The sequence below is a fragment of the Ovis canadensis genome, chromosome 18 (genome assembly GCF_042477335.2).
Source record: "Ovis canadensis isolate MfBH-ARS-UI-01 breed Bighorn chromosome 18, ARS-UI_OviCan_v2, whole genome shotgun sequence".
In the NCBI taxonomy this organism is placed as follows: domain Eukaryota; kingdom Metazoa; phylum Chordata; class Mammalia; order Artiodactyla; family Bovidae; genus Ovis; species Ovis canadensis.
This window is the reverse complement of record NC_091262.1, coordinates 29,497,817-29,522,295: the sequence shown is the minus strand read 5'-3', so window position 1 is coordinate 29,522,295 and position 24,479 is coordinate 29,497,817. Positions and strand designations below refer to the sequence as shown.

Sequence of the window (24,479 nt, the reverse complement as noted above, 5' to 3'; positions counted from 1 at the left end):
GCAGAGACATTACTTTGCCAACAAAGGTCCATTTAATCAAGGTATGGTTTTTCCAGTAGTCATGTATGGATATGAGTTGGACTATAAAGAAAGCTGAGCACCAAAGAATTGATGCTTTTGAACTGTGGTGTTGGAAAAGACTCTTGAGAGTCCCTTGGGCTGCAAGGAGATCCAACCAGTCCATTCTAAAGATCAGTCCTGGGTGTTCATTGGAAGGACTGATGTTGAAGCTGAAACTCCAGTACTTTGACCACCTGATGCGGAGAGCTGACTCATTTGAAAAGACCCTGATGCTGGGAAAGATTGAGGGCAGGAGGAGAAGGGGACAACAGAGCATGGGATGGTTGGATGGCATCACCGACACAATGGACATGGGTTTGGGTGAACTCTGGGAGTTGGTGATGGACAGGGAGGCCTGGAGTGCTGCAGTTCATGGGGTCGCAAAGAGTTGGACACGACTGAGCAATTGAGCTGAACTGATAATCATATACTTGATTAAAGTGAGAATATCAGTATCCCTCAGCTACTAGGTTTAAATCATCTCTTAATATAAGAAGGTTTAGTTTGATGGCCTATCTAGAATAATTTCATGAGTGGTATTAATGATTATTTTGTGCTGGCCTTCAGTCACTGATGTGAGGTACATATGGAAACAAGCAAAGTAATCCTTTGAGAAACAAACACCTAATCATATATCTAGGGAGTTTTGAAGAAGGTCTGGACTAAGGTAAAATATGTTGGTCTTTCTACCTTAGAGTAGTTTTAAAGAGGGACCTCCCCCATCTTACCCCAGGATAAGCCCAAAGGCAGCGGTTACGTTTCAACTTGGAAGGGGACTCACATGATTCTCTACACACTTGAACCAATGTGGTCAACAGGGTGGGAGATTATAATCAAAGAAGACTCTGATTTTTCATCCTCTACTAAAGGAGCAATAATCAGTAACTATTTCAGAAGGAGAACTCTGGTTTCATTCTAAGAGTTCCAGACACCACTGGACAAACCGAAGGCAGAATTATCCCAGAGAACAAATGGGCTTCACCTCCAGAGGGCACCTGATGCAGAAGAAATGTCACCCTGCCACTGGAGCACAGCACAGCCTGAGGGTAAACCTCGATATGAGCGGGGCACTTCCTTCTGAAGCTGTAGCCTGAGGGTCTTGGGCTTTGGAGCGACATTCTTTGTGGCATTTCTGTTTGGTATGAATATGTCTTTCTAATGCAATGTGGCTGGCTTCATAGGAGAGAAAGCTAAGTGAATGCTGGAATGCTCAAGAAGCTGTGTTTTCCAAGAACTTCAGGTGGAAAAGAGCTGATAGAGGTGGGACCCAGTTAACTCAGTTGATGCCACCTTAGTGACTTCTGCCCACTTATCCCTCAAAATGTAATGGCTGACCACACTGCTAAGCCTAGCTCCTGCCTCGCCTTCCTGTCTCCACTTGACTTACATAAGAGAGCTGCCGACACCTGGCTCTCTAAATGCGCCATGATGAGGGAAGATGGGGAGGCGAGAGGTCAAACCACTGAGGACTGGAGGTCCTTGGCCCCAGAGATGAGATGTCACAGAATAGCCACCCAGAGTCTAAATGCCTCCTAAATTTGGGCCACTGCAGGGCAGGTGACTTGATTGAAAAGCCCAAAGTACATCCATCTTATGGCGATTTTGTCTTGCACAGCAAACTTGGATCAAACCCCAGGCCACACAGTTTCCTGGGAGACACGGCATCTGCATGCCCCCATGTCCGCCACGGGAGGAGTGAGGTCAGGACCTACTCACCGACCGAAAGCAGATCTCCGAGGAGCTGGAGGATAGCCAGGATGGACTCCCGGTCTAAGGAGCTCTGCAATGAAAGCAGATAGCCGTCTTTAAGAAGAAAGGCGAGGGTACAGCCAACTGTGGAGAACCGTATGGAGGGTCTCCATACGGTAGAACTACCATAAAACCCAGAAATCCTACTCCTGGGCATATATGCAGAAAAGATGAAAACCCTAATTTGAAATGATAAATGCATCCCAATGTTCATTGCAGCACTATTTATAAAAGACAGAAGCAACCTGAATGTCCATTGACAGATGAATCGCTAAATAAGATGTGGTGTATGCCTGCGTGCTCAGCCGCTTCAGTCGTGGCTGACCCTTTGCGACCCTATGGACTTTAGTCTGCCAGGCTTCTCTGTCCATGGGATTCTCCAGGCAAGAATACTGGAATGGGTTGCTATGCCCTCCTCCAGGGGATTTTCCCGACCCAGGGGTCAAACCTGCATCTCCCAAGTTGCCTCCATTGCAGGCAGATTCTTTACCACTCAGCCACAGGGGAAGCCCAAAGATGCGATACATATATACAGTGGAATATCACTCAATCATTAAAAATAAAGAAATAAGGACATTTGTAGCGACATGGATGGACCTAGAGATTGTCATACTGAGTAAAATATGTCAGAGGAAAACAAAGACCATATAATATCACTTACATGTAGAAGCTTTAAAAATGACACAGATAAACTTATTGACAAGACAGAAACAGAGTCACAGATGTGGAAGACAAACTCATGATTACCAAAGGGGAAAGGTGGGTGGGGAGAGGGAAACGGGAGTTTGGGGTTGACATGTGCATACCACTATATATAAAACAGGTAATCAGCAAGGGCCTACTGTAGAGCACAGGGAACTCTACTCAATATTCTCTAATAACCTAAATGGGAAAACAACTTGAAAAAGAATAATGCACATGTATGTGTAACTGAATCACTTTGCCATATACCTAAAACTAACAGGACATTATAAACCAACTATGCATGCTAAATAGCTTCAGCCATGTCTGACTCTGTGCAGCTCTATGGACTGTAACTCACTAGGTTCCTCTGTCCATGGGATTCTCCAGGCAAGAATACTGGAGTGGGTTGCCATTCCCTCCTCTAGGGGATCTTCCCGACCCAGGGATCAAACCCATATCTCTTAAATCTCCCACACTGGCAGTTGAGTTCTTTACCACTAGCACCACCTGAGAAGCTCATACATCAACTATACTCTAAGCAGAAAATAAAACTTTTAAAAAGAAAGAAGGCAAAAGAAGGGAGGCGGCATGGTCAAGGGTATGCATGGGAACGGCAGCTTCCTTCTGCTGAGAAAGACTTTCTACAATAAGGAATGGCTGAAGGGAGACTCCCCTGGTGGTCTGATGGTTATGAACTCACCTTCCAGTGCCAGGGACTTGAATTAGATTCCTGGCCTGGGAACTAAGATCCCGCATGCCTCAGGGCAACCACACCCATGCACCACAACTAGAGAGAGGACCACCTGCCACAAGTAAGACCCACAGCCGAACAGATAAATATTTTTTAAGGAAGAAATCATGGCATGGTTGCTCCTTAAATAATAACTGGAAAGGACTCACTGAGTGAAGCATCTCAGGGGCTCTTCCTCCATATTTAGCCTTCAGAAACTAGCAACATCAGCAAAATGGGCAAAAGAAAACATTGATAGTTTAGGCAGAAAGGGCAAATGAAAAGGGGCTTTGTGGGACAAGGTAGCAAAGCCTTCACTAATTTCAGGAGACTTAGATTATTGTTCAATCCAGGGCAGAGAGCAGAAACTAAAATCCAGTAACATGTTCAGATGGAAAGACTTCCCTGACTCACAAGGATGAAGTTTTGTTTTCTTAAGAGACACCTGGTGTAACAACACATCTCATGATATAGCTCTACGGGATATTTGCAATCCTTGACACGCTCCCCTTTGTTACACAGGAGAGAACACCAAGACTCAGAGGGAGGGAGGATTTAATCAAGACCTCTGTGGTGATCCACAAAGCCAAACCCAGAGCACAGCCCAGGCCAGGCTCCCAAAAACAGGGGAAGTGTCATTGCACGGTAATATGTTAATTTTCTAGCTCTTATGATTTTCTTTACCTATAAGTTGCAAGTTTGCACCCATAAGTAGCACCTTTCCAAAGCCCCCGCTCTCCAACCCCGGTAAGCATCACTCTATCACGCTCTCTGTTACTGCAAGTTCGGCTTTTTAGATTCCATGTGTCAGTGGTATCACACAGTACTCATCTTTCTCTGACTTATCTCACTGCACCTAATGCCTTCAAGGTCCATCTGTGTTGCCGCAAATGGCAGGATATTCTTTTTCTCGTGACTGAATAATATTCCACTGTATGTATATACATCTTCTTTATCCATTCATCTGTTGAAGGACACTTAGGTTGCTTCCATATCTTGGCTGTTATGAAAAATGCTACAGTGAATATGGGTGTGCAGATGTCTCTTCCAGATACTGCTTTCAAATATTTCTTTGAATATAAAGATTTCTTTGATATTTCTTTTGAATATAAAGCCAGGAGTCTTATCTTGCACCACTCAGAAAAATTAACTCAAAATAGGTCAAAGACTTAAATCTAGGACTTGAAATCATGAAGCTCCCAAAGAAATAACAGGAGAAAAAAAAAATCTCTGACATTAGTGTTGGCAATGTTTTCTTTGGTAAGACACCAAAAGCACCTGCAATGAGATTAAAATAAACAAGTGAGGCTCCATTAAACTGAAGAGCTTTTGCACAACCAGGGAAACAATCAACAAAGAAAAGTCAACAGAATGGGAGGAAATACTCACACACAAGGGGCTTCCCTGGTGGCTCAGTGGTAAAGAACCCGCCTGCCAATGCAGGAGACACTGGGTCGATCCCTGGGTTGGGAAGATCCCCTGGAGGAGGGCATAGCAACCCACTCCAGTATTCTTACCTGAGAAATCCCATGGACAGAGAAGCCTGGTGGGCTATAGTCCATGGGGTCGTAAAGAGTTGGACATGACTTAATGGCTAAATAACAACAATTAAGCTTTTTTTTTTTAATTTATTGGGGTATAGTTGCTTTACAATGTTAGTTTCTGCTGTACAGCAACGTGAATTAGCCATGCTGCTAAGTCGCTTCAGTCGTGTCCAACTCTGTGAGACCCCATAGATGGCAGCCCACCAGGCTTCCCGTCCCTGGGATTCTCCAGGCAAGAACACTGCAGTGGGTTGCCATTTCCTTCTCCATTGCATGAAAGTGAAAAGTGCAAGTGAAGTTGCTCAGTCGTGTCCGACTCTTAGTGACCCCATGGACTGCAGCCCACCAGGCTCCTCCGTCCATGGGATTTTCCAGGCAAGAGTACTGGAGTGGATTGCCATTGCCTTCTCTGTATACATATATCCTCTCTTTTTTGGATTTCCTTCCCATTTAAGTCATCATTGAACACTGATAAGATACTATTGTAAAGGTATGCTTTTACACACCAACAAGACAAAAAAAAAAAAAAAAAAGGCCCATTATGGACAAAATACCAAAACTTAATACTTTAACTCATCTTCCAGGTGTGATGAGACACCTGGGGTTCCCTGGGCATTTGAGGTTTATACACTTACCAAGGAAAAGACTTGGATTTGCTCTGGGAGCTTCTCCACAGGGAGCTGAGCCTAAAGAAGGCAGCCTCAGCATCACTTTTCTGATGCCTCCCATCACAGCTGCCCTGGACGCTGACAGAAGGCGTCACTCTGAGTCCTCTCCAACAGATGTCATGCCCAGCTGTGCTCCCTGTCAGTTCTCCCTGCCCCCTCCCACCCTTTGGTCTTCCAAAATCTGGGAACAAGAACCAGGCATCAGGGAAGCCAGCGACACATCATCCCAGGGAATTTGCCAGTCTTAGTAGGAGAGGTTCCCCCACATCCACGAACAGTACTCTGGACACCATCAGGTTACCCTACAGTTCATCTCCATCCTGACACTATCTACCCAGAGATAACATCAGATTCCAGAGGTTGAGGGGCCAGTCCTAAAAGATCGCCCACCCCCACTTCAGACTCCAGTGGCAAGTCCAGGTTGTGACCCTTCCTTCTGGCCAACATACGTTATAAATCAGAGGTTCCAATGAGCGCCTCTGACTCAGGGTGTCAATCACAAATCTAGGTTGTTAATCTGTCCTTCCAGTTCACTGGCGATAAATTAAAGATTCCCATAATCGATCTCCTCCCTGGGTGTGATTAATTGGTTAAATCTTCTCCCTGAACTCAGAGAAACATTTCACTTTCTGGATTGCTAGTTTATTGTAAAACAATATAACTCAGGAACAGCCAGATGTAAGAGGTGCCCAGGGCAAGGTCTGGGGAACTGGCACAGAGCTCACATGCCTTCTCCGGGAGCATCACTCTCCCAGCTTCTCCCCCTGTTCACCAACCTGGAAGCTCTCTAAACTTCATCTCTCAAGTTTCCTATTTTCTTTCTTTTTTAATTTTGGCGGCAAGGGCACACCCATAGTATGTGGGGTCTTAGTTTTCTGAACCCACGCCCCTGCCTTGAAACGTGGAGTCTTAACCCCTGGACTGCTAAGGTAGTTCCCCTGTCCTTACACAGTCTATAGATTCACCTTCTGGCTCTTCTACCTTCCCTGGAGGTAAAGGGCACTCGAGGTGTGCTGGGGAGCCAGGAGGTCAGACTGAAAGTCCCAACCCTCCAATCACATGGTCGGTTCTCCTGAGAGTCAGCTTTCCATCTGTAGCTGTGGTCCAAAAGTCAACCCATTAACTTAACAAAAGACAATTTTATTGCTCTCATCACTGAGGATATTCCAAGGGTTTGGGGAGCTCTGTGCCAGAAACAGGAGGAAGACCAAATATCTACTTCTTACTATAAATCACAAAATATCCAGCCCTTTGAAAATGGACCCCCCCCAAAAAAAAAAGAAAAAAGAAAATGGGCCCAAAGATGGCTCATGGTAAAAGAAAAAAAAAACAAATTCTCTTCTCCGCAATGATGTGTCTGGATCCACCAGCAGAAACCCCCGTAACTGCTCTTCTTTCTGAAAAGAGGGAGGGGGATAAGCCATAAAAGCAAGGCTGGGCAATATCGTGTGACTTGGTATAAATGCAGGATTCATCAGTTAACTGTGAATCATGAGCAAAAAGGAAAATAAGAGAGGGAACAGGGTGATGAGAAAGAGCGAAGAGAAAAGGGAGAGAGGAAAACCAATAAAGTGGAAACTGATTGAAGAGGGATAAAAAGATCCATGTTTAATTTCCTTTCATTCAATTATTCATGCATTCGCCCCACAAATGCTCCCTGGAAATCATGTATGTTCCAGTCACTGGGCTGGGATACAAACAGATGGGAACACATTCAGCCTTCACAGGGCTCCGGGCCTGGCTGAGACGAACAGCTGGCAAACAGTTAGGACCCAAGATGGTTAAGGACTGTGACAAAGGTAAACAGGGATGCTAGAAGAATCCAGGGATGGGGTGTGCAACCCAGCCAGGTCCATGAGTGATGCATCTGGGAAATTGGGCAGAAGTGGGGCAGGAGTGATGCTGAAAGCTCAGCTTCTCTGCACACCGGTGCTGAATCATATCTCAGAGACAAGTTTTGAGTGAAGTAGAAGAGGATAGATTTACTGCTTTGCCAGGCAAAGGGGGACACAGCGAGCTAATGCCCTCAAAACCATGTGTCCCCAGCTTGGGGAAGATAATGAGGCATTTTATAACGGTTGTTCATAAAGGGTGTGATCAGCTCACGGGCATTCTTCTGATGGGCTGACAGTGAGGTAAGCAGGAGTCAGCATCAGCAGCCTTCGGGTCTAACCAGTCTGGGGTCTACACGCTTGTGGGCCACCTGTCATCACCAATCATTAGCTTCTCCCACCTGGAGAGGGTTTCAGTATCTGCGTGTGTGCTAAGTCACTCAGTTATGTTCGACTCTCTGTGACCCTATGGACTGTAGCCTGCCATGTTCCTCCATCCATGGGATTCTCCAGGCAAGAATACTGGAGTGGGTTGCCATTTCCTCCTCCAGGGGATCTTGCTGACTTAGGGATAGAACCCGCATCTCTTACATCTCTTGCATCAGCAGGCAGGTTCTTTACCACGAGCGCCACTTGGGAAGCTCTTCAGTATCTGCAAACAGCTCAAAGATATTGTGTGTATCCCTTGATGGGGTAACAGGGCCTTGCCCCAAGGTGGCTCTTGACTGTTTGTTTCTCCCTGGTCTCGCATCCCCTCCTTTCCCTCATTAACAACTGCTTGAATCTGTCCCTTGGAACTCAGGGAAGGTCATGGAGGATAAATGAAGGCTGTTTCCTGTAATCAAAGAAATGGGAGACACAGTAAGGCCTTGTGCCTGGGAGCCCCACAGGGCCCTGCACCGTATCAAGGGGAATGTTCCAGCTGTGCCACAGCCCTACTTACTAGAGGGAAGCATGACAGAGTGTGGCAACCTTGGGGGATGAAGCTGCTTCCGGGATGAAGCTGCTTCCGGGATGAAGCAGATGGTGAAGGGAATTGTGAAAGTCTGTGGACAAGAACTAGGCCTCACTCATTTCTGCATTCCTGTGTCCTGAGGTGCAATAGATAATCGGTATATTTTATTGGATCCATTTATCCAGCTAAGAGATTGCCCGCTTTTAGTTCAATGCCCACTAATGCTCCCTGAGAATAAGCATCCTCTCCTAGGCTTCTGCGGCACCTTCCAGCAGGGAGATAGATCTGGGCACACAGAATCTACTAAATCACCACCCCTAAATTGGTTTGACCCGTGGCCAGCACAGTTGGCTGCACACACTCCAGTCGCTCTGCTATAATTGCTTCCCAGAAAATCCCATTTGTTTCAAACCCGGGGTAGCAGCCTGCTGATGAAAGATACACACTCTACTTGTCCCCTGCCTGGGGAATGGGCCACAGTTCACCTCCTCTGTCTTTCTCCTTTTCCTATGATTGGTTGAGATGTGAGTATGATCCCAGATAGGGGCTTCCCCTGGTGGCTCAGCGGCAAAGAACCTGCCTGCAACTGCATGAGAATTTCTGCAATACAAGAGACGTGGGTTCAATCCCCGGGTGGGGAAGATCCCATGGAGCAGGAAATAGCAACCCACTCCAGTATTCTTGCCTGGGAAATCCCTTGGACAGAGGAGTCTCGTGGGCTACAGTCCATGGGGTCGAAAAGAGTCAGACATGATTTAGGGACTAAACCACCACACCACCATGAACCCAGATCTGGGTAAGGAAACTCAAATAGAAGTCGACTGAGAGATTCCAGAAAAGATTTTTCTCCAAGATTTAAAAAGAGAAACCACGAAAAACCAAAACAAAGCAAAAAGACAAACACTCTGTTTCTTATTTGGGCCACTGTTGTCTGAGGACACAACCCGGGGTCACTGGTGACATTGCTAAGCTGTGAACCAGCTCTATGAAACCACCTACCTATACACTTTCGTTGTTGTTCAGCTGCTCGGCTGTGTCCGACTCCACGACCCCATGGACTGCAGCACGCCAGGTTTCCCTGTCCTTCATAGACTTTCAGGCATATGAAATGGTAAGCATCCTCACTTATAAAAGTTATTTTCAATCAGGTAGTTTGTTATGAAGAGGGAGAGAAGAAAATTTTTACACCTCTGCTTGTCCTCTTCCAAATCATGAGTTAATAAACAGGAAAGAAATTGATTTCACAAACTATGGCCAGCCCCAGAGAATCCTGCTATTCCACTGACACTAAGACAGTGCTGTCATAGACATGTTTAGTTCATAATGTTCTTGCTCAGCTCTGAGCTAGAATGAATCAGCACAATGTTGTTTTTCTTTAAGTAAAAATTATGGCTATCAGTGGAGGGAAAAAACACTCCACCAAATCTCCACTGGCATTAATATATGCACTGCTATATTTACCAATAAATATTTTACACTCTTTAGAAGAATAACACAAAACCATTATCTCACCCACAGTAATAATAAATGAGCAATTAAAGAAGGCAGGATGCGACATGCCTCCATTTTCCTTTAATGATCCTTTTAAATGAATCATTGAGTAATTCCCTGTTGTTTAAGACTTTCCCATTAAAAAAAAAAGAAAAAGGATTTGCCAAGCTTTCTAGTAGAGGCAGGCAGCTGAAAGAACAAACAGTGTCTTTCAGTCTGTGGGGTTTTGAACTACATTTTTCTGAAATACTGTTTTGAATTTGTTGCTCACTTGCTTTGAAATCTTTGTCTCCCTGTTGCCTTCCTCCTCCTGACTCTCCATGAAGATATAAGACCCTTCACATCACTCAGCTTCAGGGGTTCATCTCCATCTACCCCCCGCCAACCCCAGTACCAAGTATGTTGGCCACAAAGGACCAGTCCCTGTGCCCCAAGCCCATCACAGGCTCCTATGCCTTCAAAGTTTTGCTCACATTGCTTCCACTGATGGAGTATTATTTCTCCTTGTGAAGAGCATGAAACCTACTTGTACTTAGCCCATGAAACCTACTTGTATTTCAATTCCAAGCTCAAGTTCCCTTTCTACAGTTTTTCCATATTACCTACCTTCCTGGCACTCATTACCCAAAACTGCCACGTATGCATACGTTGGGCACTGTACAACTACCAGGCATGCCATTCGCAAGGACTACCACATAATCAGTGCCCTCTACAGTGGGATGGTGCAGTGGCCCAGCCCGTCCAAGAACAGAATTATTTGCTCTAAGTGCTTGATTTCTCACAATCCACTTTGCCCCTCCTTTGATTAGAATTCTTACTAAATCCTGGGTATTTTCTTGCCTCTGTGTTTTGGTTGTCTATTGCAGGGGTGACAAACCACCCTGCCGCCTTTGGATTAAAGCAATAGCCTTTTTATTTTCTCTCTTGATTTTGTGGACAGGGAATTTGGGCAGGGCTTAACTGGGAGAGTCTTCTGCTTGCTGTGGTGTTAACTAAGGCCACTGGGTGGCATTCAGCTGCAAATGAAGTGGCTGGTCTGGAGGATCTATGATGGCCTCATTTGTATGTCTGATACCTTGGCACAGATGGGTTTCTGTTTGGCAGGCTGAAGGACTGGGCTTATCGTGGACTATGAACCAGAATGCCTCCATGTGGCCTTTCCAACATGTTAGTCTTAAGGAACTTGGACTTCTTACACAGCGGATCAAGCATCCCAAGAGAACTGAGTAGACGTTGCAAGGCCTCTTTTGGCTTAGCCTCAGTTTAACCATCACCTCCACTGCATCCTATTGGCCAGTCAGGTTACTGATGATAGCCCAGATTTGCGTGGATGGAATTACTCTCTACCTCTCAACTGGAGGAGTAGAAAAAAGTTGCAGCCATTTTTAATCTCCCGCCCTCTCCTCAGACTTTGAGCTTCTCCAGAACAAGTATTTTATCTCATTCCCCATGTGGCATCTTACATAAAGTAGATATTCAGTAAACATCCCACATGTTATAAAATGGGATGAGATAGGATGGAAAATAATAGAATGGAATGGCTTGGGAAGGGATGGGATGGATGGGATAAAATGGAATGGAATGGGATACAATGGAATGGAATGGAATGGAAATAATATGAAATCTGCCAGAGCCTTGCTACCCTATTCTCTTTGACGACAGGATTCACCTCAAAGCATATTCCAGTGAAAACATCCTTACACAAATTTATGACAAGGTATACAGATCAACTTTTCTATGAATCCAGCAACCGAACAAACAATTATAGGGTGCCTACTATAGGATGCCTGTTATGGCGCTAGTGGTTAAGAACCCACCTGCCAATGCAAGATTCACACACACACCCTAGGATCCCCTGGAGGAGGGCATGGCAACCCACTCTAGTATTCTTGCCTGGAGAATCCCATGGACAGAGAAAGGATCACAAAGAGTAGGACATGACTGACGTGATGTAGTATCATGTGCCAAGACCTGTGTTAATGAATAGGGAACATCAATATCACCCCAGACAATGTGGAGGGAAAAGAAGTATCCTGTGCCCCTCTCTGAAATTTTCTCAAGTCTACACCCAACTTTACTGAACAGGGGGAAAAAAAGGCCATCCCAATCCCATTTTCTGTAACACCCCTGATATCACAGAAATAGAGTGCTTACACTCTGCTCCTCTGTTCCCACAGATGGAAAGAATAAGCCCATGAAATTTTAATTCTTCATCTCTAAAGAATAAGACAGAACCTCTTCCAAATTCATGAGCCAAGAGCACAGGACACAGCTCGTAGCCCAAGAAAACCATATTGCCAAAAATAAATTTGCTCTTCAGTCATGCAGTTTGAACACTCACTAGAAATGGTCCATTGGCTAAAGAAAAGACATTATTAAATTTGGAGCTGGTAATGAGTGATGAAAGAGGGTACTGATCACAAACTTCAATGACTGAAAATGGTTATTATACCAGAAATGGTGACCAATAGCTCTCTGTCTTCACAGAAGAAGAAACAGGAAGAAGCTGCATAGTTAGAAGTTTAGTTGGGGCAGAAGGGAAAACTTCCTGTCAAGGCTGAGACGAGTTAAAAAGAGGGAGAGTTGTTTTAAATGAGTATGGACTGAAATATCTACAAAAGTGTGAAAGAGTTAGTGGCTCAATCATGTCCGACTCTTTGTGACCCCATGGACTGTAGCCCCAGGGATTGAACACGGGTCTCTGGCATTGCAGGTAGATTCTTTACTGTCTGAGCCACGAGATGGTTATGAAATAGTTTGTTTTTAATTTATTTATTTTAATTGGAGGATAATTATCAATTGTGATGGTTTTGCCATAAATCAACATGAATCGGCCATAGGCATACACCTGTCCCCTCCATCCTGAGCCCCCCACCCACCCTCTCCCTCCCCGCCCCATCCCTCCAGGCTGCCACACAGCACTGCTTTGGGTACCCTGCTTCATGCATGAAACTCCCACTGGTTATTTATTTTACACATAATAATGTATACATGTAGCTTCATATATATACACATATATGTAGCTTCAGTGCTATTCTCTCAAATCATCCCACCCTCTCCTTAGTTCGAATGAGGTGGATGAACCTAGAACCTATTATATGGAGTGAATTAAATCACAAAGAGAAAGAGAAATCACAAAGAGAAAGATAAATATCATATACCGACACATATGTATGGAATCTAGAAAGATGGAACCGATGATCCCACATGCAGGGCAACAAAGGAGACACAGATGTAGAGAAATAAGAGTTTTCTCAATACAATGGATGTTGGGCTGGAAATAGGAAAGAAACAAGAAGCTTGCCATAATTACAGAAGCTGGGTGATGTGGTTTTATAATATTAAAAAATAAACACCATGACACAATAGAATAAAGTGAAATGGTATGTAATGTTTTCTGTCTTAGGTGGACTCTTTAGAATGAAAAAGCCATACAGAGGGCAGTAAGTCCAAAAGAGAAAAACAAATATACTATATTAAATTCATATATGTGGAATCTAGAAAAACTGTGTATATGATCTTATGTGCAAAGCAGAATCATAGGCACAGGTGTAGAGAACAAATGTATGGATGCCAAGGGAGAAAGGAGGGGAAGGAAAGAATCAGGAGATTGGGGCTGACAGATATAAACTATTGACACGATGTATAAAAGAGATAACTAGTGAGAATCTACTGTGTAGCACAGGAAACTGTGTTTAATGTACTGTGGTGACCTGAATGGGAAGGAAGTCCAAAAGGGAGGGACTTATACACGTATGTATATGTATATATATACGTACATGTATACATAGTAGCTGATTCACTTTGCTGGACAGTAGGAACTAACACACCATTGTAAAGCAACTATACTCCATTTTAAATTAATTTTATAATTTTTTTTTACTTTACAATATTGTATTGGTTTTGCCACACATCAACATAAAAATTTAAACATACTTCACTACCGATAAAAGAATGAACAATCCCACTAGGATCTTTCCTCATAATTCTTGGGCTCCAGAATTTGACAAATGCTCTAGTCATATGTTGGGTCTTACATAATTAATTGTCTAGAATACAGTGAAGAGGAACTAAAGGGCCTCTTGATGAAAATGAAAAAGGAGAGTGAAAAAGCTGGCTGGAAACTCAACATTGAAAAAATGAAGATCATGGCATCTAGTCCCATCACTTCATAGCAAATAGAAGGGGAAACAATGGAAACAGTGACAGATTTTATGTTCTCCGCCTTCAAAATCACTGCAGATGGTAAGTGCAGCCATGAAATTAAAAGACGCTTGCTCCTTGGAAGAAAAGCTATGACCAACCTAGACAGCATATTAAAAAGAAGAGAAATTACTTTCCCAACAAAGCTATGGCTTTTCCAGTAGTCATGTAAAATGTGAGAGTTGGACCATAAAGAAGGCTAAGCATCAAAGAATTGATGCTTTTGAACAGTGGTGCTGGAGAAGACTCTTGAGAGTCTTTTGGACTGCAAGGAGATCCAACCAGTCAATCCTAAAGGAAATCAGTCCTGAATATTCATTGGAAGGACTGATGCTGAAGCTGAAGCTCCAATACTTTGGCCACCTGATTTGAAGAACTGACTCACTGGAAAAGACCCTGACGCTGGGAAAGACTGAAGGCAGGAGGAGAAGGGGATGGCAGAGAATGAGATAGTTAGATGAGATCACCAACTCAATGGACATAAGTTTGAGCAAGCGCCAGGAAATGATAGACAGGGAAGTCTGGCATGCTGCAGTCCATGGGGTTGCAAAGAGTTGGACATGACTAAGCAACTGACCAACAACAAAGAATACCAATGCTTTCCCTTCAAATAAAGGGGCATACATGGTTCAGCCTCGGGTAAAGTTGGAGTGCAGTCTATTTTTTATTTGGCAAATATTGTCAGGTACCTACTTTGTACCAGGTACTGTGTTAGGTGCCAGGAATAACACTGATAGCATAAATATACACAGTCCCTGCCCTCATCAAACTTTCAAGCCAGTTAGAAAGGCAGATAGCTAAATAGTCACCCAAAGAAATGTAGAATTGCAACTGAGGATAAGTACCCAAGTTTATTTTGTCATGTGACCATAAAATAAGGTTATTTAATGTGAATCAGCAAAGGATTTCCTTAAGAAATAACATACTTATTTGCAAAGTGGAAATAGCAACACAGATGTATGGATACTAAGGGGAGAAAGAGGGTGGTGGGATGAATTGGGAGATTGGGATTGACATATATACACTATAGATACTACCTATAAAATAGATAACTAAAGGGGGCTTCCCAGGTGGTGCTAGTGGTAAAGAACCACTTTACCTGCCAATGCAGGTAGACATAAGAGATGCGGGTTCGATCCCTGTGTCGGGAAGGTCCCCTGGAGGAGGGCACAGCAACCCATCCCAATATTCTTGCCTGGAGAATCCCATGGACAGAGGAGCTTGGCAGGCTGTAGTCCATAGGGTTGCAAAAAGTTGGACACAACTGAAGGGACTTAGGATGCACATGCAATGAGAACCCACTGTGTAGAACAGGGAATCCTGCTCATTGCTCTGTGGTGACCTAAATGGGAAGGAAATCAAAAAAGAGGAAATATATGGATAGGTATAGCTGACTCTCTTTGCTGTATAGTAGAGACAACATTGTAAAGCAACTATGCTCCAATAAAAAAAAAGAATAATAAAATTTTCCTTTTCTTTTTAAAAAAAACTAGTAGCACAAGCTGAGAGTGAAAGAATAAGCTAATTTTAACTAGGAGAAGATTGGAGGGCAGAATGCACATACAGAATGCTCAGGATGAAACCAGGCAAATAGGGGTAGTGTACAGTTTCATAGCTGGTAGAAACACGCAGAGATAAGGGAGATAAACAAGGCCAGTGAAGTTAGGGTAGAGAAAGGGACAGGGGTGTTTGAAGAACGTACTTCTAATTCAAATAGACCTTGGTCACCAAAACCGTTGCACAACTTACTTTCTTTCCTACATTATTAGACTAATCACTGAACCCAGCTGAAGGATACAATTGGGTTAGAAATACCAGAATGGATGCTAAACGCTTAGCCGTCTGCCTAAGTCACAATAGATGTTCGATTGGCTGTTGGGGAATAAACATTGCCATGAGCATGCCTAACAAAATGTGAGTCATCTAAAAACAGATCTGAAGATCTTTAGAAAGGCATCTCCCTGGATCAATTTTACACCCAGATCACGATGTTTTCAATTTAGCAGGATACTCTTCAGGAGGAGAGAAAAATAACCAAAACAAGTGAAAATGGTGAGGTTGTGTCCTCTGAAAAGAGACAGTTTATAATCCTATGCTTTGTCTATGTCCAGCACACTTGTTGGGTTTGGCAAACAGTAAAGACTCGGAGTCACAATCATTACAACAGCAATCAACAGCATCCCATCCTCGAGATGTTCTCTGATCTCTTTTGAGTGACAGTCAGCGGAGAGCAGACTTGTTTCCATTTCCAGGAAGGCTGTGAAGTCGCTCCAGAGCACAGCTGACAAACAAGAGCACGAAACTTGCAAGTTAGAATTAAGGATTGCTGAAAAGAAGCGCCAAACTGTTTTCAGCTTTTCTGAATGGATTCTAAACAGAGCTAGTAGGTAACATGTCCAGGTGCCTGTCACCCAGTGTTCAGCACCACAGTGGACGAAGCAAGTGCTCCTTCCTGTTCAGCCAGCAGCTGCCACCCACCACCTTGATCCTCTCTGAATCCATCAACCTCCCAAGCACACAGGGAAGATTAAAAGCACAGGGACAGGGAGGCTCCATTCTGCCACTGAAAGGCCACAGAACCAAGCAGTTTCCAAAAACACAAAGAAGAAGCCCTTTTCTGGGTCCTTCCACCCAGCTAGTTCTTAGCCAGCTGATCTAAAGCACAGTCATGAAGCAACAGAAGTTTGACTCTGGGGTCCTCATGTCTCCCATTTCAGGGACCCCATCATTTTGTAGTCTTGCTCCACCACTTGGCTATTCTCTAACCTAGTAGATGATGACCTTCCCCAACCCACTCTGAAAAGCTGCTTTTCAGAGGTATTCTGTAGTTTGAGAGTTCAGAACTAGGCATCAGGTTATGAACTGACATCCCATATAGCCCATAATGGGGCTTCCCAGGTGGCGCAAGGGGTAAAGAATCCACCTGCCAGACTCAGGTTCAGGGCCAGGGTCAGGGAGATCCCCTGGAGTAGGATATGGAACCCACTCCAGTACTTTTGCCTGGAAACTTCCATGGACAGAGGAGCCTGGCAACTACAGTCCATAGGGTCGCAAAGAGTCAGGCACAACTGAGCACACGCACAGCCCGCAATGCTGTGAATATTGCCACTGAGGGCCCACTTCGCTTCGGATATCACTTACTCCTTAATCCTGAAAACCATCTTGCAACTTGCATGCAGGATCTTAGTCCCCTGACCAGGGACCAAACCCATGGTCCCTGCAGGTCTGCAGTGCTACCTCTGAGTCCTAATCACTGGACCACCAGGGAATTGCCTGAAATCATCTTGTAATTTTGATATTTTTATTCCTACTGTACTAGTGAGGAGACTGCGGCCAAAGGAATAATTTCCTTGATAGCAAGAGTAACCTTTCTTCTTATTTTCTGAGTTGAGTTTTGAAAGCTACTAAATTTGAAAAATAAATCACTTTCAAAGTAACTAAATTAATGTTTCTTTAGTGGAAACTCTCTGATTCTAGAGAACAAACTGACAATTTTAAAACATGCTGTAAGTGGTTTATCACACCTACGACCAAGAGGTGGGCTTCCCTCATAGCTCAGTTGGTAAAGCATCTGCCTGCAATGCAGGAGACCCAGGTTCAACCCCTGGGTCAGGAAGATCCCCTGGAGAAGGAAATGGCAACCCACTCCAGTATTCTTGCCTGGAGAATCCCATGGACAGAGGCGCCTGGCAGGCTACAGTCAATGGGGGTCACAAGAGTTATATGCAACTTAGCAACTAAAGAGAGAGAAAGACTAACAAGTAGAATCTATGGCCCATATTCTTGAATCTTGGCCAAGTGACTCCCTTATTACCAAGTAGATTGTAGCAGAAGTGACACTGCTTAACTTCCAAGGCTAAGCCATAAAAAGTGATGAAATACTACTTAGGTCACTGGGATCTTGGCATCTGGAGCCCTCACCCACCATGTGCAAGCACTGAATCCCCTAAAGCAGCCATGATGTAAGGATGCCCACACTACATGGAATGATCCACCTCCCATTGTTGTTGTTGTTATTTAGTCACCAAATTGTGTCTGACCCTTTGCAACCCCATGGACTGTAGCCCATCAGTTTCCTCTGTCCATGGGATTTCCCTGGCAAGAATAAAGGAGTCGGTTGTCATTTTGTTCCCCAGAGGAATCTTCCCAATCCAGGGATCAAACCCCTGTGTCTCTTGCATTGGCAGATGGATTCTTTACAACTGGGCCACCAGGGAAGCTGTGATAGACAGCCCCAATTTAAACAGCTTCATAGGGATCACTCAGCATCAGCTGTGGCCTGTAGCAGCAAGAAATCTTGGCTATCTAGATCAGTTGAACCTTCAGATAATTGCATCCCCAGACAGCTTCCAATACAACACACAATAGACACCAAGCAAGAACTACCCTGCCGAGTCCCTTCCAAACTGTGAGAAAAATGAAATGTTTGCTTCAAGCCACTGATATTGGGATCATTCGTTATGCAGTAATAGTAACTGAAACATAAACCCATCTGAAAAGTAGATCAATTAAAAAATGCGATGAAAGTTTGATTTCTAAAAGCCAGGATTTGGAATGCATGACAGTAAAAGAAAATGAGAAGGACCTAGACCTTTTAAACTGTGAAATATCACCAAGATTTTACAAGATCTCATTGGTTTTTGTGAGAGACCACGTGACAGCACAGAAAACGTCAGACGTGGAGACAGTAGAGCTACTTCTCACCCAACTCTTCCTCTAAGACATTAGAGACATTGTTTACCTTCTCTGGCCTTTACTTGCTTTCCTCATCCTTCAACTAAGAGAACAAGAGGAAGTGACTTCTCAGGTCCCTCCCTCCCAACATTATGACCCTGTGGCATTCAATGATGTCAGACTGGGCCAAAGAGAAGATCTTCAGGCTAACAGGTAAACTTTCCAGTTTTGGTGCTGTGGGCCAAGAGTGGCTGCTTATACGTGGATCGGACTGAAAATGAGAGATGAGAGAGCGAGAGATGGCATCTGTTCATTCTCTGGAAGCACGCTCAAGGGTCTCAGAGGACAGATATGCCCTGGGAGGCCTCAAGCAGTGCATGATGCACTCTCAGAGACATCCCTCCAGGTCCAGAATAATCTAGAAAGAGGCCAGTATTAACTTCAGGTCCAGGATCCCTGCTCTTGCCACTCCTGTGTGTGCCCTCCCTCCCAAGACCTCTCCTCACCTTTGTGAACTTAAGACAGCACTCTGCCATTTAAAAAAAAAAAAAATCTCTTACATTTGGCATTTTTCCCAGGGAGAGATTCTTTCCCTCTCGGTTCACAGATGCCGACATCTGGGTGATGATGAATCCCAACATTACCTCCCATTTTCACACTTTTCTTTTAATGTACACTCTGCCCATTCTGCCTCAAAACCTTCCACTCTGCCAACTATCTTCTCTAAAGGATTTGCCAATGAATTAGCTTACACTAAGGTCAGGTTTCTCAAACTCGAAACTATTGATACTTGGGGCCAGATAATTATTTGTTGAGGTGAAGATGGAGTGCCGACTTATGCTGTAGGATTTTTTTTTAGATTTATTTATGTATCTACGGCTGCTCTGGGTCTTTGTTGCTGTACGTGGGCTTTCTCTAGTTGCAGCAGGTGGGGACTCCTCTCTAGTTGCGGTGTGCAGGCTTCTTAAGGCGGTGGTTTCTCTTGCTGCACAGCATGGGCTCCAGGGTGCACGGGTTCAATAGCTGTGGTGCATGGGTTTAGCCATCTCTTGGCATGTGGGATCTCCCTGGACCAGGGATCAAACCCATGTCCCCTGCATTGGCAGGTAGATTCTTTAACACTGAGCCACCAGGGAAGCCCCCTTTTTTTTCAGTTTTAAGTGGGTTTCATAACAACAAGAGATAAAGAGTTTTTAACAAACACAGTAATAAACGGACATCTAATTGGTAGGAAACATTATCCTGTACACAGCATAATTTTTTGTGTATTCTCAAAATACATAGCATTTACAGAGAGAACCATTGCTGCACAGCTCAAGAGTACCTGAAGAGGCTAAATCAGAGTCAGGCTGTTTAACAGACAAATTTTTAATGTATATACTCTAAATGAAAACAGATAAAAGAGACACCTCAAGGCTGAGGGAGTTTCACCAGACCCCTCTCCCACAGTATGCATTTCTGAGATAGGATGGCACAAGGTGTGTCATCCCTGGCCATAAAACAATTGACACAAATACTGGTTTGTTGATCCATTATTAGCCCAACGTTTGAGAAAAGAAAAAAGTTAGTTGGAGGCAGAACTGGTTCCATCAACAGTAAAGGGAAAAAAACACAAACTCGGCCAATTGCAGTTTATCTCCTCCTGCCGCCTGGGGGTGTCTGGCCTTCCCACCTGTTACCCTCTCACTTCTCGGCACGTGGAATTTCCCCAGACCAGGGATCAAACCTGTGTCTGCTGCACTGGCAGGCAGACTGCTCACCACTCAGCCACCAGAGAACTCTCATTTACTTTTCAGTTCAGTTTAGTTCAGTTCAGTCACTCAGTCGTGTCCGACTCTTTGCGACCCCATGAATCACAGCACGCCAGGCCTCCCTGTCCATCACCATCTCCTGGAGTTCACTCAAACTCACATCCATCGAGTCCATGATGCCATCCAGCCATCTCATCCTCGGTCGTCCCCTTCTCCTCCTGCCCCCAACACCTCCCAGCATCAGAGTCTTTTCCAATGAGTTAACTCTTCACATGAGGGGGCCAAAGTACTGGAGTTTCAGCTTTAGGATAATTCCTTCCAGAGAACACCCAGGGCTGATCTCCTTCAGAATGGACTGGTTGGATCTCCCTACAGTCCAAGGGACTCTCAAGAGTCTTCTCCAACACCACAGTTCAAAAGCATCAATTCTTCGGTGCTCAGCCTTCTTCACAGTCCAACTCTCACATCCATACATGACCACCGGAAAAACCACAGCCTTGACCAGGTCCTGTTAATGTGCCATGCGTGCAAATGGGACAGTGGGAATGTGCACTAAAGTGGGGGCTTTAACTGCCCTGTTGGCAGAGTTGCCTTCTACCCTACCAGCTCAAAAGTTCAATCTGTCTTCATTTAGAGTATATATATTAAAAATTTGTCTGTTAAACTCATTGCAGCAAGGGGGCACTCTTTCTGTCCCCTTCTGATGTCTATGTCAAAAAGCTTTCCCTAGCTCTATTATAATTTAACAAAACTTGGCTGCACAAAAAGCTCCAAGTAGTCAAGCCTCATCTCTGACCCCAGATGGAAATCCTCCCCTCTAGAGGTCACGAATCCCAGTGTGACACACGGCTCACAGAAGCAACTGAGGCCATGTGCCACAACCACTGAGCCCATGTGCCCCAGAGCCCGTGCTCCACAACAAGGGAAATCACCGCAATAAGAAGCCCTCTCACTGCAAAGAAGAGGAGCCGCCGCTCGCTGCGACCAGAGAAGCATAAAGGACACACTTTCTGGCAACCACAGCTGTTGTTACGAACACGTCGCACAAATTTCTAGAACTAAACAGTCACTTGTACTCTCCTTTTACTTTTTTAAAGTTGAAACATTCGGTGGTGCAGGTAAACTCCATTTAAGTTTATAACCTGTGCCACAGCAAGGAATGGTGATGTCACTTACTCAGCTTTAAGAACTGAAAGTTGAATAATTGAGAAAAGAAAAAAATTTTTAATTTAAATATTCAATTTTAATAATCATAAAAATATGAATACTTTAATAATTATGGACAAAAGTTGTTCAAGAGGAGCTACGGAGGATGTGGGACGGTACAGGGCCCAATTGTAAACTTTCTTAAAAGTGCATCATCGGATGTTCAGCAGCATCCCTGGTTTGTACCCACTGGATGCCAGTGAGTAGCCCACCCAACTCCCCCTCCTCCTAGTCGTGAAAACTGAACAACACTGCCAAATTCAAAACTGGCCCTGGTCAAGAACCACTCTACTAATGAATTAGTGGCTAAGTCCTATGTAACACAATATCCCTCCCAGTATATCTAACGAGAATAACATAAACCAAAGAAATAAAGCTTTTCTTGTTTCAAGGATCAGTGAAAAGCCAAGTCACCAAGATACATAGGGTCCTGGATCCTTTTGGTCACCCCACAAATTACTTCTCCCAGACAGCTATCTGCTTTCTTCTTGCATTCACAGCCAGCACTAGCGTTCTGGATCACAGGTAAGATCAATCAACACACACGTACACACACTTGGTTAAATTGCAAGCTAGTTGAATTTAGCAGATTTCATTCTATAGTGGATGCCACCAGCTACTCACCTGCTGGAAACTAAGACAATCAACCAAGAATTAAAACAAAGGCATGGCTTTGCTCTCACATGGGACATTACATCTATTTTTGAATGATTAATAATTATCCTCTGTGTAAAATGGTTGATTCTGTTATACTGAAAGAGAACACCTAGTACATTCTAATAGGTAAAAAGTAAGATTTCTTCTTTATTTCCAATATTTTTCCTGATTTGCCCATGGTTGGCTCAAAGCAGCAAACTAACATAATCAGAAGACATGTACTGGGTTGTAAACATGCCAGGGAGGCCAATAAGGTCTCAGCTCTCATAGCTCCCTCAGTCTATGAAAAGTTTGCTTAACTAAAGTTTTGTAAGAGTAAAATTAGTACTCCTTTCATTCTGCTGTATAAGTATAAATTGCTTCCTCATCTCTAGTAGATGAACTCTTTGGCTTAAAGAGATAAGAAAAAGGTATATGGATGAATTAGCATAAATTATATAAAAACACCCTGCCCCCATTAATAAAAGTAAGGCACAAATCTGTAAGTTCAGCTTGTAAGGAGGGGTTGGGGACCATCACGTGGAGAGGGGCAACTGCAACTCTAAGAGTAATTCTCCTGCTCATGGGTATTCACCTCCCTCCCAAGCTGCTAGGATAGCATATTCCAGAATCAGGACCTAAACTGTGCACACAACTCCAGCAGTTGTATTAAAGGAAGAGGAAGTAGATTTGGTAGATGGCTAGCTGGGCTCTGGCACAGTGCAGTCTCCTCATCCTCCTCTATGGTTTCCCAACAGGTATGATCTCCCATCATGCCCTTGGCTGGCCTCCTGCTAGTGGACGCCATCTTTCCCTCCACTCTGTCTAAACTTGCTAACTATAGACCAAAATAAGCAAGATCAGGAGACACTGGATATTCCATCCTGCATCAAAGGCAATTTTCCAATTCTTACTTCCTGTGTGAGGACCCACCCCACTCAAGAAAGGTTGACTCTGGTTTCCAATACACCTTTCACAAAGAACCAAAAGGTCAAACTCAATGATAAGCACATTTTTTATAAGAAAAAATAGAAACAGTAACAACAAAAAGGAGTCAGTATATCAAATAACCTATGACCAAAGTTGAAATCACAAAGTCCTTACACTTCTGGGTGAGTTACAACATAGAAAATAGTCATCAACAGCTAAAAGCAAAAATACCAAAGGCTGAACATTAAGAATTCCAGTAGGGATTTCACTGGTGGTCCAGTAATTAAGACTCCGCCCTGCAAGGCAGGGAACTTGGGTTCAATCCCTGATCAGGGAATTAAGACCCCACATGCCGAGAGGCAACTAAGCCCATGTATCATAACTAAAGAGTCCCTGAGTAGCAAGGAAAGATCCTGCATGACACAGCGAACATCCCACATGCCACAACTAAGACTCAATGCAGCCAAATAAACTAATAAATATATTTTTTTAAAAAGAATTCCAGTAGTTGTTTCCTTATTTGGAGGCCAGAGTGCTGGTGAGCACCTCAGAAAATGCCTGTCAATACTCAGCTTTAACTTTCTATGAAAAGCGATTACTCATCCTATCTAAATAGCATACCCTCTTCATCACAGGAGGCACTTCTCAGAAGGATTTCAAGCCACATCATGATGAGCCTGTTGGACCAGCTGCCCCAGGCCAAACACCTCTGAGGAACCTCAACTGTGGTTTCCATTCTAGTCATTCTCATCTTCAAAGCAAAATGCTTCCAACCAAATATATCCAGGAATCTCAGTGCTATGTGGGCAGCTGCAATGGAGTTTGTTTCAAGATTTGTTATATTAATTATAGCCACAAATGTGTGTGTGCTCAGTAGTGTCTGACTCCTCACAACTCCATGGACTATAGCCTGCCAGGCTCCCTGGTCCATGGAATTTTCCAGGCAAGAATACTGGATTGGGTTGCCGTTTTCTTCCCCAGGTGATCTTCCCAACCCAGGGGTCAAAGCTGGGTCTGCTCTGTTGGCAGGGGGATTCTCTACCACCATGCTACCTGGGAAGTACCCCCCTCACCCCAATGCAACTACTCAACAAAAAGCAGTTTTGAAATAAATCAGTAATCCTATTTATCTTTCCAAATATTCTATAGCTTCATTTTCAGGACACCCAAAGACTACTTAGGTTTCCCTCATAGCTCAGTTGGTAAAGAATCCGCCTGCAATGCAGGAGACTCTGGTTCACTTCCTGGGTCAGGAAGACCTGCTGGCGAAGGGATAGGCTACCCACTCCAGTATTCTTGGGCTTCCTTTGTGGCTCACCTGGTAAAGAATTCGCCTGCAATGTGGGAGACCTGGGCCCGATCCCTG

The 24,479-nt window shown here is 44.1% G+C and overlaps 1 protein-coding gene across 1 annotated transcript in view; it reads right to left on the bottom strand.

Annotated features, from left to right (window-relative positions):
• AGBL1 (AGBL carboxypeptidase 1) overlaps positions 1-24,479 on the bottom strand; it is a 692,160-nt gene that overhangs the window by 618,005 nt on the left and 49,676 nt on the right. The window contains exon 2 of the mRNA XM_069559284.1: positions 1,777-1,840. Within this exon, the coding sequence (XP_069415385.1) occupies positions 1,777-1,840 (64 nt within the window). The remainder of the gene's footprint in view (positions 1-1,776; positions 1,841-24,479) is intronic.